The sequence below is a fragment of the Neophocaena asiaeorientalis genome, unplaced genomic scaffold (genome assembly GCF_003031525.2).
Source record: "Neophocaena asiaeorientalis asiaeorientalis breed wild unplaced genomic scaffold, Neophocaena_asiaeorientalis_V1.1 scaffold438, whole genome shotgun sequence".
NCBI lineage: Eukaryota > Metazoa > Chordata > Mammalia > Artiodactyla > Phocoenidae > Neophocaena > Neophocaena asiaeorientalis.
The window spans coordinates 4,706,968-4,725,088 of NW_020173491.1; the positions used below are offsets into that span (position 1 = coordinate 4,706,968).

General features: G+C 39.1%; 1 protein-coding gene across 2 annotated transcripts in view; it reads left to right on the plus strand.

Moving 5' to 3' along the window:
* Positions 1–14,818: 14,818 nt before the first annotated feature.
* Positions 14,819–18,121, plus strand: part of RBL2 (RB transcriptional corepressor like 2) — a 43,407-nt gene continuing 40,104 nt past the window's right edge. Inside the window, exons 1-2 of one of the 2 annotated variants that reach the window (XM_024747372.1) lie at positions 14,819–15,061; positions 17,372–17,502. In XM_024747372.1, the coding sequence (XP_024603140.1) occupies positions 14,819–15,061; positions 17,372–17,502 (374 nt within the window). The remainder of the gene's footprint in view (positions 15,062–17,371; positions 17,503–18,121) is intronic. The other variant, XM_024747373.1, reaches the window with a different exon arrangement.

Genomic DNA, 18,121 nt, shown 5'->3' on the forward strand with positions numbered 1-18,121 from the left:
TGTCAGCCTCTGTACATGACAATTTTTTTTATTTTTATATATAATTTATCTTATTCCAGTTATGAAGGAAACCATAGTCATAAATCTTTAAAAGGAAAGTGGAAGAATTTTTAAGAGACAGAAGTTGGCTATAATTATATCCACAATATTATTATTTCCCAAAGTTTTCTTCCCCTGGACCTTTAAAAATCCCGAAAGACCCAGAGATATACCTAACCTCTTAAGTCCATTTTGAAGATCAGTAATTATTTTTTCCCTTGGTCTTAGAGACTTTCCTAATTCATCACTGTTGTTTGCAGTGTTTTTTTTTATAAATATGAAAGAAATTTGTTTTTCCTCAAACTACAAAAGTAGAACAGCGGAGTCTCATCACCCTCATTTAACTTGAACACATTCAACTATACTGCCATGCTTTAGAAAACCTTTCTTTTTTGTAAAATATACTAAACAAGTCAACAGCTTCATCTGGTGCTCACCCAGAGGATCAGTAATATGTTCCACTGCTGGAGGAAGAATTGGCTGTCGGATGATTTTGAGAGAAGATACACTATGTATAAAATGATGTATTCTGTATATTTTGAACTGTAGGAGGGAAAAAAGTGGTTTGGGGGGAGAGTAATTTTTGACTACAAGTAATGTTCACCTCATTCAATAAATTAAGAACTTAATCTCTACATAAATGCAACTTCAGTACAGTAAGCTATTTATTTTAAAATGCAGAAAAACAAAAAGCTATTTAAATCATCCATAAACCCACCCTGAAATACTGTTCATGTAGCTATCCAATCTTTTTACATGTATGTTATATACATGTAGTGGGTTGAATAGTGTCCTACAAAAATTCATGTCAACCCAGAATCTCAGAATGTGGCCTTAATTGGAAATAGGATCTTGGCAGATAAAATTAGTTAAGATGCAGACATACTAGATTAGGGTGGGCCCTAAATCCAATGACTGTTGTCCTTATAAGAAGAGGAGAGGACATAAGAAACACAAGGAATAGGGCCACGAGGCAATAAGCAGAGATTGGTGCTGTGCAGCTACAAGCCAAGGAACACCAAGGGCTACCAGCAACCACCAGAAGCTAGGAGAGAAGCATGAACAGATTCTCCTCCACAGCCTCCAGAAGGAACCAACCTTGCCAACACCTTGATTTTGGACTTCTGGCCTGAACTGTGGTAGAATAAATTTCAGCTGTTTTAAGCCATCCAGTTTGTGGTAATTTGTTACGGTAGCTTTAGGAAACATACATTTTCATATTAAATCAGTACTATATGGGACAGAATATTGGCTGTTTTGCCTTTAATATACTGGCCTCTATGTCAGTAAGTATCCTGCAATGTGATTTTTAATACATATATTGCCCATACAGGTGTAATTTATTTAACCAGGAACCTAATTATATATGCATTTTTTGGTATCCATCCCTAATGATTTCCTTAACCCCTGGAAGTGAAAATACTTCTGTTTTTAAGGCTTGATTTGTGTTGCCAGTGCCAGTGACATTAGTAACAATTTATGCTACTATTAGCAGCATACATTTTGTGCATGCTCATTTACCCCAAATTCTTACCAGTACTGTGTATTGCATTTGAAATCATCTTTGCCTTTACTAACAGGCAAAAATAACATCTTTTTAAAAAACTGAAGTATAGTTGGTATACAATATTATGTATGTTACAGGTGTGCGATATAGTGATTCACAATTTTTAAAGGTTATACTCCACTTACAGTTATTATAAAATATTGGCCATATTCCCCATGTTGTACAATATATCCTTGTAGCATACTTCATACACAGTAGTTTGTACCTCTTAATCCCCTCCCCCTATATTTCCCCTCCCCCTTTCCCTTTCCCCACTGGTAACCACTAGTTCTCTATACTTTTGAGTCTGCATTTTTGTTAAATTCACTAGTTCGTTCTATTTTTTAGATTTCACATATAAGTGGTATCATACAGTATTTGTCTTTGTCTGACTTATTTCACTTAGCATAATACCCTCCAAGGCCATCTGCATTGCTGCAAATGGCAAAATTCCATACTTTTTTTATGGCTGAGTAGTATTCCAGTGTGTGTGTGTGTGTGTGTGTGTGTGTGTGTCTCCACATCTTAACATCTTAATGAATTTTTAAATCATTCTTCCTTTTTCTTAGTAAAAAATAAGACAGAATGTTATAGAAAATCATGGGGAAGAAGAGAGGAGGAGAAGCACAAAGTAAACAACCCTTAATGTTGAATACTCAGACATAATTGTTAACTTTTGGGTCATTTTTTTTGCATATACATATTATGTATTATTTTAATAAGAGTGAAGTTAAACTGTACATACCATTTTGTAACCTTTTCATTTACTATATCATAATAATCTTCCCATACCATTAAAGAATCTTTCACAATTTTTTTTATACAGCAGGTTCTTATTAGTCCTCAATTTTATACACATCAGTGTATACATGTCAATTCCAATCGCCCAATTCATCACACCACCATCCTCACCCCACCCCACCCCCGTGGCTTTCCCACTTTGGTGTCCATAAGTTTGTTCTCTACATCTGTGTCTCAACTTCAGCCCTGCAAACCAGTTAGTTCATCTGTACCATTTTTCTAGGTTCCACATACATGTGTTAATATACGATATTTGTTTTTCTGTTTCTGACTTACTTCACTCTGTATGACAGTCTCTAGGTCCATCCACGTCTCAACAAATGACCCAGTTTCGTTCCTTTTTATGGCTGAGTAATATTCCATTGTATATATGTACCACAACTTCTTTATCCATTCATCTGTCGATGGGCATTTAGGTTGCTTCCATGACCTGGCTATTGTAAATAGTGCTGCAATGAACATTGGGGTGCATGTGTCTTTTTGAATTATGGTTTTCTCTGGTATATGCCCAGGAGTGGGATTGCTGGATAATATAAATTTTTCTTTGTCTTTAATTTTTGCCAGTTTGATTACTGTGTGTCTCAGCATGTTTCTCCTTGGGTTTCTCCTGTATGGAACTCGCTGTGCTCCCTGGACTTCGGTGGCTATTTCCTTTCCCATGTTAGGGAAGTTTTCGACTATAGTCTCTTCAAATATTTTCTCGGGTCCTTTCTCTCTTCTCCTTCTGGGACCCCTATAATGCAAATGTTGTTGCGTTTAATGTTGTCCCAGAGGTCTCTTAGGCTGTCTTCATTTCTTTTCATTCTTTTTTCTTTATTCTGTTCCGCAGCAGTGAATTCCACCATTCTGTCTTCCAGGTCACTTATCCGTTCTTCTGCCTCAGTTATTCTGCTATTGATTCCTTCTAGTGTAGTTTTCATTTCAGTTATTGTATTGTTCATCTCTGTTTGTTTGTTCTTTAATTCTTCTAGGTCTTTGTTAAACATTTCTTGCATCTTCTTGATCTTTGCCTCCATTCTTTTTCCGAGGTCCTGGATCATCTTCACTATCATTATTCTGAATTCTTTTTGTGGGAGGTTGACTATCTCCACTGCATTTAGTTGTTTTTCAGGGGATTTATCTTGTTCCTTCATCTGGTACATAGCCCTCTGCCTTTTCATCTTGTGTATCTCTGTGAATGTGGTTTTTGTTCCACAGGCTGAAGGATTGTAGTTCTTCTTGCTTCTGCTGTCTGCCCTCTCTTTCACATTTTCAAAGGGTTTCTCATTCCACATTTATATATATGTAGATGCATCGTAATTTATTTAATACCCAATTATTGAGCATTTAGATATTTTTCAGTTTGGGGCTATTTAAACAGTAATGTGTTTGTAGTCAAATCTTTGCATACACTAATGATTTTTTTCATTAGAATAAATACCTAGGCATGATATAATAATGTTCAAATTTTAAGACCAGTTTGATTGTTATCATTTTATAACCCAACAGTAGAGTAAAAAACTACTTTCTTCTCTATGTCTCCTTAGCAGTACTGGGCATTATAACTTTTTAAAAGTCTCTGTCAATTTGATAGATAAAAAATAGACTCTTTTTTTAGTCTATTTTGGTAACATATAGTATAAAATAGGAATCTTAATTTGAATTTTTCCAAAGAGTTACGCAATGTCCCAGCATCATGTAGTATATAATCTCTCCACTGATTTGACATGCCCTCATTAGTCATAATCTAAGTAATTCATACATGTATATGTGAATTATTTAGGTATATATGATATAGACCATACCTACCATAGATACACATGATATATCAGTAATATATCATGTAAGGAGTAACCATAAGAAAAGTAGAGTAGCTATGCTAATAAAAGAGTAATAGACTTTAGAACAAACCAAAAAAAAAAAGTGTTACTAGAAATAAAGGAGAACATTTTACAATGATTAAAGGGTCAATCTATCAGGAAAATATAACAATTATAGACATATGTGCATCTAACAACAGGGCCACAAAATACATGAAGCAAAACCTAACAAAATTGAAAGGAAAAATATACAATTCAACAATAATATTTGGAGACTAATAGCTCACTTTCAATAATGAATAGAGCAAGCAGGCCAAAGGTCAACAAGAAAACAGATTTGAACAACACTATAAATCAACTAGACCTAAGAAACATCTATTGGACACCACCCAACAATAGCAGAATGCACATTCTTAAAGCACACAAGGACCTTTCTGCAGGATAGACCACATGGTAGGTCATAAAACAAGTCTCAAATTTAAAAAGATTCAATCATACAAAGTATGTTCTGCAACCACAAAGGAATGAAATTATAAATCAGTAACAAAGCTTGGAAATTTACAAATATGTGAAAATTAAACAACATACTCATAAATAAGTAGTCAAGAAGAAATCTCAAAAGAAGTTAAAAAATATTTTGTGATGAATGGAAACAAACAAGCAATATACCAAAACATATGAGATATAACCAAAGCAGTGCACAAAGGGAAATGTATAGCTGTAAATATCTACATTAAGAAAAAAAAATCACAAATCAACCTAAGTTTGCACTTTAAGAAACTAGGAGAATCTCAAACTAAACCCAAAGCAAGAAGTAAGGAAATAAAGATTAGAGCGTAATTACTGAAATAGAAAATAGAGAAAATGAATGAAACCAAAAGGTAATTCTTTAAAAAGATCAACAAAACTGACAAACCTTTAGCTAGACTGATCAACAAAAAAAGAGAAGACTCAAATTTCTAGAACCAGGGAATTCACTGGTGGTCCAGTGGTTGGAATTCTATGCTTTCACTGCTGAGGGCCTGGGTTCAATCCCTGACTGGAGAATTGAGATCCTGCAAGCTGAGTAGTGCAGCCAAAAAAAAAAAAAAAATTACTAGAATCAAAAGGGAACATCATTCCTACCAATATTACAGAAATAAAAATCATTATAAGGGAATGTTATGAATAATTTTATGCCAATAAATTAGATAAACTAGATGAAGTGGACAAATTTCAAGAAAGACACAAACTAGTGAAACTGAATCAAGAAGAAATAGAGGGACTTCCCTGGTGGTGCAATGGGCACGTCACAGGGCACAGCCCCGAGCCGTCCATCCTTATACGGAATTGAACTCTGCATTCACTGCTGATAAACGAATCCTTGTTCAAAGTCAAGGGGAGTTTGACCTATGGTCACCACAGTCACCCTCAGCCTTTTGCCATCCGCACATTTTATAAACATGTTTTACCTGCCTTCGAGTCATGAACAGAGCCACATTCAACAGGATGAATACAGGGCGCTGCAATGGTTAAGAATCCACCTGCCAATGCAGGGGACATGGGTTCGAGCCCTGGTCTGGGAAGATCCCACATGCTGCGGAGCAATGAAGCCCGTGTGCCACAACTACTGAGCCCGTGCACCTAGAGCCCGTGCACTGCAACGAAGAGTAGCCCCCACTCACCACAACTAGAGAAAGCCTGCATGCATCAACAAAGACCTAATGCAGTCAAAAATAAATTAATTAAATAAATTTTTTTAAAAAAGAAAGTAAATTAGTGGTTGCCTAGGGCTGGAGGCGTTGGACTGCTCATGGGTATGGGGTTTCTTCATGGGATGATGAAAATGCTCTAAACAGATTTTGGTTTGTTGCATAACTGTGAATATACTGAAAACAACTGAACTGTATACTTTAAATGGGTGAATTGTATGGTATATGGATTGTATCTCAATAAAGTTGCTTTTAAAAACTGACAGAAAGTAAAATGTACAAACTCAATGTAAAATCTTAAAATTTTTAACCTTAATAAGTACCCACTTTGTCCCTCCACTGGAGCTCCTACTGACATGTGGAAACCTCTGCCCCCCTCCACCTACCCCTTTTGCTGATCCATGAGGCTCAAACTAGCTAGCAGCTCCTGCTACTAAGAGCACTCCCTGGGGACCAAGAGGAAAAGCAAGAGTTCTGGAACCTCTTCTCCTCTTCTGTGCATTTACTCCCAAAGGGATCTCATCCAGTCTTTTTTTAAATTATTTTTTTCCTTTTTAGAAAAATTTTTGTTGAAATATAGTTGATTTACAATGTTGTGTTAGTTTCAGGTGTACAGCAAAGTGATTCAGTTATATAAGTTCTTTTTCAGATTCTTTTCCCTCATAGGTTATTATAAAATATTGAGTACAGTTCCCTGTGCTCTACAGTAGGTCCTTACTGATTATCTGTTTTATATGGAGTAGTGTGTATATGTTAATCCCAAACTCATAATTTATCCCTCCCTCCCCCTTCCCCTTTGGTAACCATAAATTTGTTTTCTACGTCTGTGGATCTATTTCTGTTTTGTGTATAAGTTCGTTTGTATCATCTTTTATTTTTAGATTCCACATGTAAGCGATATCATGATATTTGTCTTTTTCTGTCTAACTTACTTTACTTAGTATGAAAATCTCTACGTCCATCCATGTTGCTGCAAATGGCATTATTTCATTCTTTTTTAGGGCTGAGTAACATTCCATTATATGTACATACCACATCTTCTTTATCTGTTCATCTGTCAGTGGACATTTCGGTTGCTTCCATATCTTGGCTATTGTAGATAGTGCTGCAATGAATATTGGGGTGCAGGTATCTTTTGGAAATGTGGTTTTCTTATGGAGAGCAATCTGCTTTACCTAAAGTCCACCAATTTAAATGTAAATCTCATTCATAAACACCCTCACAGAATCATCCTAAATAGTGTTTGACCAAATAACTAGGCACAGTGGCCCAGCCACGTTAACACATAAACTTAACCATCACAGCTTCTATGTTAAGAAGAAATTGTGGTAAAAGGAAAGACAGAAGCAGGAAGGCCAGATGGAAGGACATTGCAAGGATGCTGGTAAGAGAAGATGGAAGCTTGGATCAGAGGACTGGCAATGGAGGAGCTGAGAAGTGGATGGATTTTGAGTAAGTGAAGACTGAGCTGGTGGATTGGATGGAGAAGGTGAGAGAGAGAGGAATCAAGGATGACTCCAAAGTTTTTTGGCCTAGTCAACTGGAAGAATGATGGTGCCTTTTCCTGAGGGGGAAAATGGAGACCATGGGGTTAGGGGATGGGCTTCGATGACCTGAGGATGGAAGAGTAAGGGTTCAGTGGGCACAGGGGCCAGCAGAGAGGACACAGCCCCTGCTCCTGGCCTTGAAGCCTGGGGGATATGAGGAAATACTGGGAGTTCCAGAGCGCACAAGGATTCCGTGGTCATGGAGGAGAAGGATATTGCATCCTGACCAAAGTAACTCAGGAGAGAAATGACTGGAAGGGTTTTTTTTTTTTTCTTTTTTTAAATTGAAGTATAGTTGATTTACAATGTTGTGGTAGTTTCATGTGTACAACAAAGTGATTCAGTTTTTTATACACACACACACACATATATATATATGTACTTTTTCAGATTCTTTTCTCTTATAGATTATTACAAAATATTTAGTATAGTTCCCTGTACTATGCAAAGGTTTGCATTTTTTTAATGAAAACTGAGGAAATCAGTCTGATCAGCCTGGTCAATTTCATCTCAGGAACACTGGGCCTCACAGAATTCAGTGGTGGCCTTGAAGTCAAACTAGGTGTTTAGTTAAATGAATATTAATTGAACTACTGTTAAGTGATAAACACTGTTCTACGATTTGGAGACAGAGTGATGCTGTTCTCCTTACCCTAAAACCTTAAGTGGCATCCAGTCACCTTTAGCATCAAGTCCAAAATCTTAACCAGAGCTTTGACCTCATCTCTATCCATACCTCCTGTTCCTCTTGCTTTTTACACTTCAACCACATTCATATCCCTACAACTCCCTGAACCACCCATGCTTTTTCCCAACTCGAGGTCTTTGAAAAAGCTTTTTCCTCTACCTGAAATGAACCCTTTCCTTCTTCTAGTTATGACTTTTAGACTTCTTCTCGGGGAAGTGAAGGGGAAGAAGGCAAAGCCTTTGTCCACCTCCAACCACCCAGGCACTCCTGCCCATGTGCCTGAGAAAGGTCTTCTGGGATGCAATCCTATAGTTCCCTGACTTTCTTTTTTTTGTAATGTATTCACACTTGATAATTACTTGTTCTAGGTCTGTTTTTCCCATGAGATCATAAGCTCTTGAGGGCAGAGACCATGCATATACCATTCACTACTATATCTTCAGTGTTTGGCAAAGTACTTGACACATAGTAGGCACTCACTAAACATTTGCTGAATATTTGAGTGGTTGGATGACAGGATCTCTGGCTAAATGAATTAATGAATAAATGAGTGAAAGAGTAATCAGACCCCAAGAACCAAACCTCTGGAATAACCGAGATTGATTTCTCTTTTTTTTACAATTCTTTTTAAAATTGAGATAAAATTGATATACAACATTGTATTAGTTCTAGGTGTACAACATAGTGATTTAATATGTGTGTGTGTGTGTGTGTATATATATATATATATATATATATATATATATATATGATTATCACAAGTTTAGTTAACATCTATAACCACACATGGGTACAAATTTTTTGTGTGTGACATGAAATTTTAAGATTTATTCTCTTGGCAACTTTCAAATACACAATATGGTATAGTTAACTATAGTCACCATGTTGTGCATTATATCCCCATAACTTATCTATTTTATAACTGGACGTTTGTACCGTTTGTCCACCCATTTTTTTCACCCATTTCACCTACCCACTATTGCCCACATCTGGCAACCACCAGTCTGTTCTCTGTATCTAGGAGTTTGGTTTTTGGTTGTTTTTTTAGATTTCACATATCAGTGATATCATACAGTATTTGTCTTTCTTTGTCTGACTTATTTCACTTAGCATAATACCCTCAAGTTCCATCCATGTCGTCACAAATGGCAGGCTTTCCTTCTTTTATGACTGAATAATATTCAATTATATACAAATGTCTTTATCCACTCATCTGTCAATGAGCACTTAGGTTATTTCCATGTCTTGGATACTGTAAGTAATGCTGCTATGAATATAGAGGTGCAGATATCTTTTTGAGTTAGTGATTTCATTTCCTTCCAGTAAATACCCAGAAGTGGAATTGCTGGATGATATGGCAGTTCTATCTGTTTTTGTTGTTGTTATTGTTTGTTGTTGCTGTTTTTGAGGAAACTCCATACTGTTTTCCATAATGGCTGCACCAATTTACGTTCCCATCAACAGTGTACTAGGTTTTCCTTTTCTCCACATCCTTGCCAACATTTGTTATTTGTAGTCTTTTTGATGATAGCTTTTCTGACAGGTGTGAGGCGAGAGCTTACTGTGGTTTTGATTTGCATTTCCCTGATGATTAGCAATGCTGAGCATCTTTTCATGTGCCTCTTGGCCATTTGTATGTCTTCTTTGGAAAAATGTCTATTCAGGTCTTCTGCTGATTTTTTAAATCAGGTTGCTAGTTTTTGTTTGTTTTCGTTTTCGTTTTGTTTTGTTTTTTGGCCGCATGGTGCTTCTTGTGGGTACTTCGTTCCCCAAACAGGGATTGAACCTGGGCCCACAGCAGTGAAAGCTCTGAATCCTAACCACTGGACTGCCAGGGAATTCCTGGGTTGCTTGTTTTTTTGATATTGAGTTGCATGAGCTGTTTATGTGGTTTTGATATTAACCACTTATCAGTCATGTCCCATTCGGTAGATTGTCCTTTCATTTTGTCAGTGGTTTTCTTTGCAGTGTAAAATCTTTACAGTTAAATCAGACCCCTTTTGTTTAGTTTTGCTTTTGTTTCCTTTACCTTAAGAGACAGAGCCAGAAAAATATTGCTATGATTTATGTCGCAGGCTCTAGAGCACAGGCTCAGTAGTTGTGGTGTACGGGGCTAGTTGCCCCACGGCATGTGGGATCGTCCCAGACCAGGAATTGAACCCATGTCCCCTGCATTGGCAGGCAGATTCTTAACCACTGCTCCACCAGGGAAGTCCCTTGATGTAGTTCTTCATGTTTGTTTTGATTTTGTTGCTTTTGCTCTTGGTGTCAAATCCAAAAAATTCATTGTTAAGGAGCTTACCACCTGTGTTTTCTTCTAGGAGCTTTATGGTTTCAGGTCTTATGTTCAAGTTTTTAATCTATTTTGAAATCATGTTTGTGTATGGTGTAAAATAGTGGTCCAGTTTCATTCTTTTGCATGCGGCCGTCTAGTTTTGTCAACACAATTTATTGAAGAGACTATCTTTTTCCCATTGTATATTCTTGGCTCCTTTGTTGTAAATTAATTGACCATATATGTGTGAATTTATTTCTGGGCTCTTCATCCTGTTCCATTGATCTATGTGTCTGTTTTATGCCAATAGCATACTGTTTTGATTACTATAGCTTTGTAATATTGTGATATAGTTTGAAATCAGGAAGTGTGATGCCTCCAGCTTTGTTCTTCTTTCTCAAGATTGCTTTGGTTTTTCAGGGTCTTTTGTGTGCAAGTTTGATTTCTTTTTTTCTTTCTTTCTTTCTTTTTTTCCTACACTGCACAGCTTGCCAGATTTTAGTTCCCTGACCAGGGATCAAACCTGCACCCTCAGCCGTGAAAGTGCAGAGTCCTAACCACTGGACCACCAGGGAATTCCCTGTTCATGTATTTTTAAAATGAATGATAGTGAGTATCTGCTATGATATTTAAGGTCCAATGGAAATATTTCAAGTTTAGTAACAGTTTCACTTTAGAAGGTTTGTAGTTACATGCTGGATGTTACATCCTTTGCTCTTGATCAAACTTTTAATGAAACCTTTTAGATGTCAACTTTAAAGTATGCTACAAGGTGATTTTTTTAGGAGGACATACCAAAGCGTGTGAAGACCACTGTGTTTCATTGTAGAAATGTTTATGTGATGTTTCACAGTTAAGTCATATATTTTAGGGTGATATAAATAAAGTAAAGGTAAAATTTATTTTTAGATGACTGCCATTTATGGTCTTTGACATTCTATTGGACTATCAGATCACAGCCAGAGTAAGGATTTTACGTGCACAAAACCTGAGACTCCAATAAGAACAAGATATATCTTGATTATCATAATCAGTCATTTATTCAATAAATATTTTGGCGAGTCAACTAGATGCCCAGAACCATGTTAGACTCTGAGGTCACAGGATGGAACTAAACAGACACAGTTGCTACTCTCATAGCACTTAACACATAATGAGGACAATAGACATGAAAGATAAACATGTAAATAATTCACTATGACTATAATGTGTCATGAGAACATTTAATAGGGAAATCCGAGAAATTGACATTGAAGGTGGTACTTGACTGATGGAAAGCGATTTTCAATGAGAATACAGAGGCAGGTGGGAGGGAACCTGTAGGCCATGGAGGATGTTGACTTCTAAGATCAGTGAGAAACTATTTAACTAGGGGAAATAGGTGATCAGATTTGTGTTTTGTTTTGTTTTTTTTGCAGTACGCGGGCCTCTCACTGTTGTGGCCTCTCCCATTGCAAAGCACAGGCTCCGGACGTGCAGGCTCAGTGGCCATGGCTCATGGGCCCAGCCGCTCCGTGGCATGTGGGATCTTCCCGGACCGGGGCACGAACCCATGTCCCCTGCATCGGCAGGCCGACTCTCAACCACTGCGCCACCAGGGAAGCCCCAGATTTGTGTTTTAAGATGGCCACTCTAACTTCTGGAGGAGAAGGAGATAAGATAAGGGATAGAAATGTTTTGTACCCATAGTCTAGATATTCAGTTTCAACTCTTTTCTTAGCTATGTCTAAGTCAGTTAATCTCCATCATCAAAAGTGCCTCTTTCTTCTTTTTTTTTTTTAAGGACTGTTAATGTCAATTATTAAGTAATTTTAGCTTTTCAAAGTTAAAAAATTTAATCTTTTGGTAAGACTAGTGGAGGCATAAAAAATTACCAAGAAAAAATTCAATTATTAAGTGATTTTTTTTTCTTTCATGATAATTGATAGATACATGTCTTACACTTAACAGGTGTTTAATTATTTATTGTTGCATAACAAACTGTCCTAAAACTTTGTGATTTGAAACAAAATAATTATTGCTTTTGCCCACAGATCTGCAGTTGGGCAGGGATCAGCGGGAAGGTTCATCTCTGCTTCATACAGCATTAGCTGGGACAGCTTGACTGGAAGCTGGAGGATCTGCTTGTAAACGGGCTCATTCAACATGGCTGGGGCTGAGGGCCAGGGGTCTCAGGTCCTATGTGCATGGTTAGAACAGCAAAACTCTTGTCCAAACCCCTGCACTGAGATGCCATAACTCTAGCATGGCTTCTAGCAGCATAAGGCTGTGTCCTAGGGTGACTCCAGCCCCTATTATTGATAAAATGCCTGCCTGAGAAACCTCAGTGCTTCCAGAATTTGAAGATTGTTCTTGCCAACACCTGAGGAAAGGCCTCAGCCTTCCCTTTCTTATAGCATTTACTAAATAGGGCTTACAATTGTGATACCTTCCTCTGTCCTTTTGAGATGTACAGTTGTCCCTGGTATCTGCAGGGATTGGTCCCGGGAGCCCTGCAGATACCAATAACTGCTGATGCCCGAGTCTCTTATATAAAATGTCATAGTATTTCCATATAAGCTATGCACATCCTCTTGTAAACTTTAAATCATCTCTAGATTACTTATAATACCTAATAAAATGTAAGTGGGATGTAAATGTAAATGCTAAGTAAATAGTTGCCAGGGTACGTGACAAATTCAAGCTTTGCTTTTTGGAACTTCCTGGAATTGTTGTGTGTATTTTGTTTGTTTGTTGTGTTTTTGTTCTTTTTTTTTTTTAAAGGGAAAGTCTTGTTTTCAGTGAGGTGTTTTTTCTTTTCTTTTTCTTTAATTAAATTTACATATTTATTTATTTTTGGCTGTGCTGGTCTTCGCTGAGGCACACAGACTTTCTCTCTAGTTGCGGTGTGCAGGCTCCTCATTGTGGTGGCTTCTCTTGTTGTGGAGCATGGGCTCTAGGCGTGTGGGCTTCAGTAGTTGTGGCACGTGGGCTCAGTAGTTGTGGCTTGTGGGCTCTAGAGCACAGGCTCAGTAGTTGTGGAGCACGGGCTTAGTTGCTCCACGGTAGGTGGGATCTTTCCAGACCAGGGCTCGAACCCATGTCCCCTCATTAGCAGGTGGATTCTTAACCACTGCGCCACCAGGGAAGTCCCTGTTTTTGTTTTTCTTAATATTTTTGATCCACAGTTGGTTGAACCTGCGGATGCACAACCTGTGTATACTGCAGACCAACTGTATATCCTACAAATCAAGAGTGTCTTTCTCAATGACCTGAAAGCCATTCCTTTGATATGTAATCATCAGGAAGTACAGAGTCTCTGACTCCCAGTCTCTGTGGCAGGATACAATCCTAACTTCAACAAATTGATAACTAGCAGGTCCACTTGGCCTAATCACATATATAGTCACCAACCCTCTGTAACTTGTTGCTTGAGCTCTGCTCCCTCCCCATCTCTACTCTTTCCTTTTCCCTTTAAATCCCCAATTATCTCTGCACAATTCAGAACGGAGTCCAGCACTTTCCCCTACTGTCAGGAATGACTGCATAAAATGTTTTCATCCCTTTCACTGATGTCTAGCTTTGTTTATCTTTGACAACAGGCTTCTCTAAGTGACCTGGGCTTCCTCACAGTATGGTGGCTGGGTTCAAAGGATCAATGAAGACAGAAAATGACCCCATAGCAAACCAGAAATGCCTTAGGGCTCCTCGTGCATGAAAACGTTTTATACCATACCCCTTTAAGAAATCAAAGACGACTGGAAACAAAGTGATTCATACAAATTTGAAAAGAGAAAGCAAAATGAAAATAAAAATAAAGGAAATGTAAATTTAATCCAATTGGGTGACTTAGAGTAGGACAAATATGTCACTTATAGTGAATGTAAATTCACCCTATGGGGAAAAAAAGAATTACTACTTAAAAAAAAAAATCCAATAATTATTTGAAAGTCGCAAATGAAATTAAAACATAGGAAAGAACTAGAATTAGGAATGACGCCGAAATTTGAATTTAGGCAGACGGGCCCTTACTATTATCTTTATTTTTTAGATAAGGACACGCAGGTGATGAGCGTTATTTCTGGGGACACTTTGGACACTAAACCTTCACATGTCAACGTTTCTTGGATGTTTTCCCTTCAGTACAGCCCTGCTGAATGGTCTCCCGATGAGGAGGTACTTGAAACGGAGAGAAGTCGCTTTTATTTCCACCCGAGGGAGACGACGCGAGATGATTTTTCTACATATGAGTTTTGATCCCCGTGGGCCCCCGGCCTGGACTACATTTCCCATCAACCCGTGCTCGGAACTACGGGCACCGATGTGTGGTCCAGCGCCGTTGGCCGCGGCGCAGTCGGCAATCAGTCGGCCGACTGGCGGGCGCTTCGCGGTTTGAATGGCTGGGGGCCCAGGCCCTCGGCTCACCTGAGGCCCCGCCGCCCAGGTGTGCGCTATGCCGTCGGGAGGCAACCAATCGCCGCCGCCGCCCCCCCCTCCCCTTCCGGCGGCGGCGGCCTCAGATGAGGAGGAGGAGGAGGATGCTGAGGCGGAGGACGCAGCGCAGTCGGCCCGGTCGCCGGCCCCTCAGACCCAACAGCGGTTCGACGAGCTGTGCAGCCGCCTGAACATGGACGAGGCGGCTCGGGCCGAGGCCTGGGACAGCTACAGGAGCATGAGCGAGAGCTACACGCTGGAGGTGCGCCCGGGGGGAGGAGACCAGCGGCTTTCCGGGCCTTGTGGTCCCGCCCCGCCTCCGGGAATGGGGCCCCTTGTCTCCCCGGCTCGGGCGCCCCGCGGTTGGGGGGTAGGGGGGACCCCTCCGCCCCTGCCGGCCCCGGCTCTTTGGGCTCCCAGCCTGGAGCGGGGAGGGAATCCTCTTTGCGAACCTTCGTCCTGGAAACCTGGCTTTTGAAAAGCTCTGTAGCGGCCCTGAAAGTGAACTCTGTCTCGCTGCTCTTCCCCCTCCGGTTCCGAAGCGGGAACAGCCCTTGCCCTAAAGTAGCACCGCGAGGCTGAGGTCGTGCTGCGGTCCGATTACAAAAACAAGCACCTTGTTGGCAGGATGAACAGGTGTAGTTGTCAAGACCATACGCAGAAGGGGGTGGGGTGGGGCGGGGGCTTGCCTGCATTAGCTCTGAAATTAACCCGATGTTAGCGCCTGCGTTTCTTCAGTTCTTTTTGAACTGTACCAAATTGCCTTTGTCCAGGCCATTGCCTCCATTTGAGTAAAAGCGTTACGTTTCGAGCTGTGTTTATGTATGTGTGAACAAAGACGAATTTTTCCCCTGCGCAAAATGAAACGGGCTTTCTGCCCGCCTGGATAAAGACACGCATTTGTCTCTAGGAAGTCAGGACTGCGACGACCTTGAGGACCTATTGGTCACTCCAGACATTGCCCAGGACTCTTATAGTCGCTGCGATCTAGGCATGTTTTGTCCCTTTCTTCCGACGGGGCTTGCAGCGGAGAAAATGGCCATTCTAGCCAGTGAGGCTCAACCCTGTAGGCACCTCCCCTTTATGGGCCAATGGGAAGTGACACGGAAGTCTGCATTGTTTATCCGCTGTTTGACTGCCTGTGTGAGTGGTATTTAAACTGCAGGCCGTACGATTTTAAGTTGTTGAATAGTTTGTGGAAAGAGTAGGGCAAATAGGCTCAGAATGGGAAGGCCTAACCGAGGTGTTATTTAGCTATAAGAGGGTGTTTTTGCCTGTGTGGCACTCACTAAGGTTATTATTTTTTTATTCTTGCATTAATAGAATTTTAATTCAGTTCCTTATTCCCATTTTTACATCTGCAGCGGGGCGGGGTTGGGGGGGAAGCTAGTAATATACTGGCTTTGGAACCTGACAGACCTAGGTGACTTTGGGCAATTTACTTACCCATTCCAAACTCAATTTTATGGTATGTTACTTTGAGATATTTGTACCTACCTTACAAAGCTGTTCTGATGGTTAAATAAGGTAACGTGGAGTTTCTGGAGCATGAAGCACTCATATGGATAGCGCTTTGGAGTTTACAAAGCTCTTTCACATGCTTTGGTGATCTGGCTGAATAGGCCATGTTCTTGTTTCTTTCCTAGTGGTTCCTGTAGGCAGGCAAAGAGAAGGACTCTTTTTTGGTGATGGGCATAAGTGCCTCCAAATAAGCTCTTATTTTACCCTCAGGATAACCCTGTAAATTCGATAGAAAAAGCATTATTTCAACTCACAGCGGTTAAGTTGTGTGAAGCCCAGGGTTATATAAGCAAGTGACAAATAATAGATGGTTAGCAAATTATTTTTAAAAATAACTGTTTGATTTCTCAGTTTTTTAAAGACTTCGATCTCAGATTCTTAGCTCAGTTTACCCAATAAGTGAATGATATTCATTCATTTCCCAAATATTTTTTGATCACCTGTTCATGGCCAGACACTGTTACGTAGGTGCTGGGGATAGAGCAAGGCACAAAACATAAAATCCCTGCCCTTGTGGAACTAGTAGTCAGGTATGCTGTAAAATAATGTCGGGTGTCAGTCTCGTGGAAGTGTACCCTGGAAAATAAAGCTTGTATGATATTTAATATAGAACAGTGGTTATAGAATTTTATCTTTTGATTTCTTGTATTTTCTCAATTCTCACGGTCCTCAGGTAAGAAAATTGAGCCTCTACAATTGTTAAGTAATTTGCCCAAGGTGATCTACTCCCATGCTGGGACTTCCACGGTGTATGTCCTGAGAGAGAGCACCAGGTGGAATCTGTATTGCCTTTTATGATCTTGAAAGTTACATAGCATCACTTTCACCTGTGGTACTGGTTGAGACAGTTCAAAGTGAGAGAACACAGACTTCAACCTCTCCGTGGAAGAATGTCAGTGTCACATTATACGAAGAGCATTTGGGACAGGGACATCATTGAAAATGCAATTTCCCACAAACATATAAATAACACTTTGAATTTAAATGAGTTTTTTCATACTGAAATATATATAGTTCATTAGCTAAAAATCAATTTTCTTTTCTTTTTCAGGGAAATGATCTTCATTGGTTAGCATGTGCCTTATATGTGGCTTGCAGAAAATCTGTGCCAACTGTAAGCAAAGGGACAGTTGAAGGAAACTATGTATCTTTAACTAGAATCCTGAGATGTTCAGAGCAGAGGTAACTATGTCAGAGTTTGTAGAGTGTGACTAATATAAAAGCATAGTGACAGTAGGAATTTCTCTTTATCATTTTCCAAGCATTTGTACCTATGGAGTGCTAAATTTAGAAGTTAGGTCATGGTTTTTCTTTACCACATCTAAGTTAGTGTCCATTATATTTTATTTCTTTGGTGAAAAATAATTAAATTTTAATGTATTTGGTACTTGTATGAAGCATTTACTATTAGGTTATCATTACATTTAATTACATTAAGATAATCAATTACATTTTCATTCCTACTAGGTTAATAGTACACAATGACTTATCATTGTGTAATATTGGGAGAACTCTAAGTAAAGATACTCTAAATTGAAAAAGTAAATATTATATGGTATTAAACTGAGAACTACATGTACTGGACTTGTATCTAAAGAGGAGGCAGAAATTGCTTTTTCTATCTGTTGTGTAATGGAATTGATTACATTTGTTATTTGTGCCATTTGGGTTAATTTTCTCTTGGCTTATTAAAGATTGGTGGAAAAAGGATGTTTGGCATTTTGGAGGAAGTGCCACTGTCAAAATTTATGGACCTAGTGGTTTAAAAAAAAATCACTTACTATTAAAATAACAAGAAATG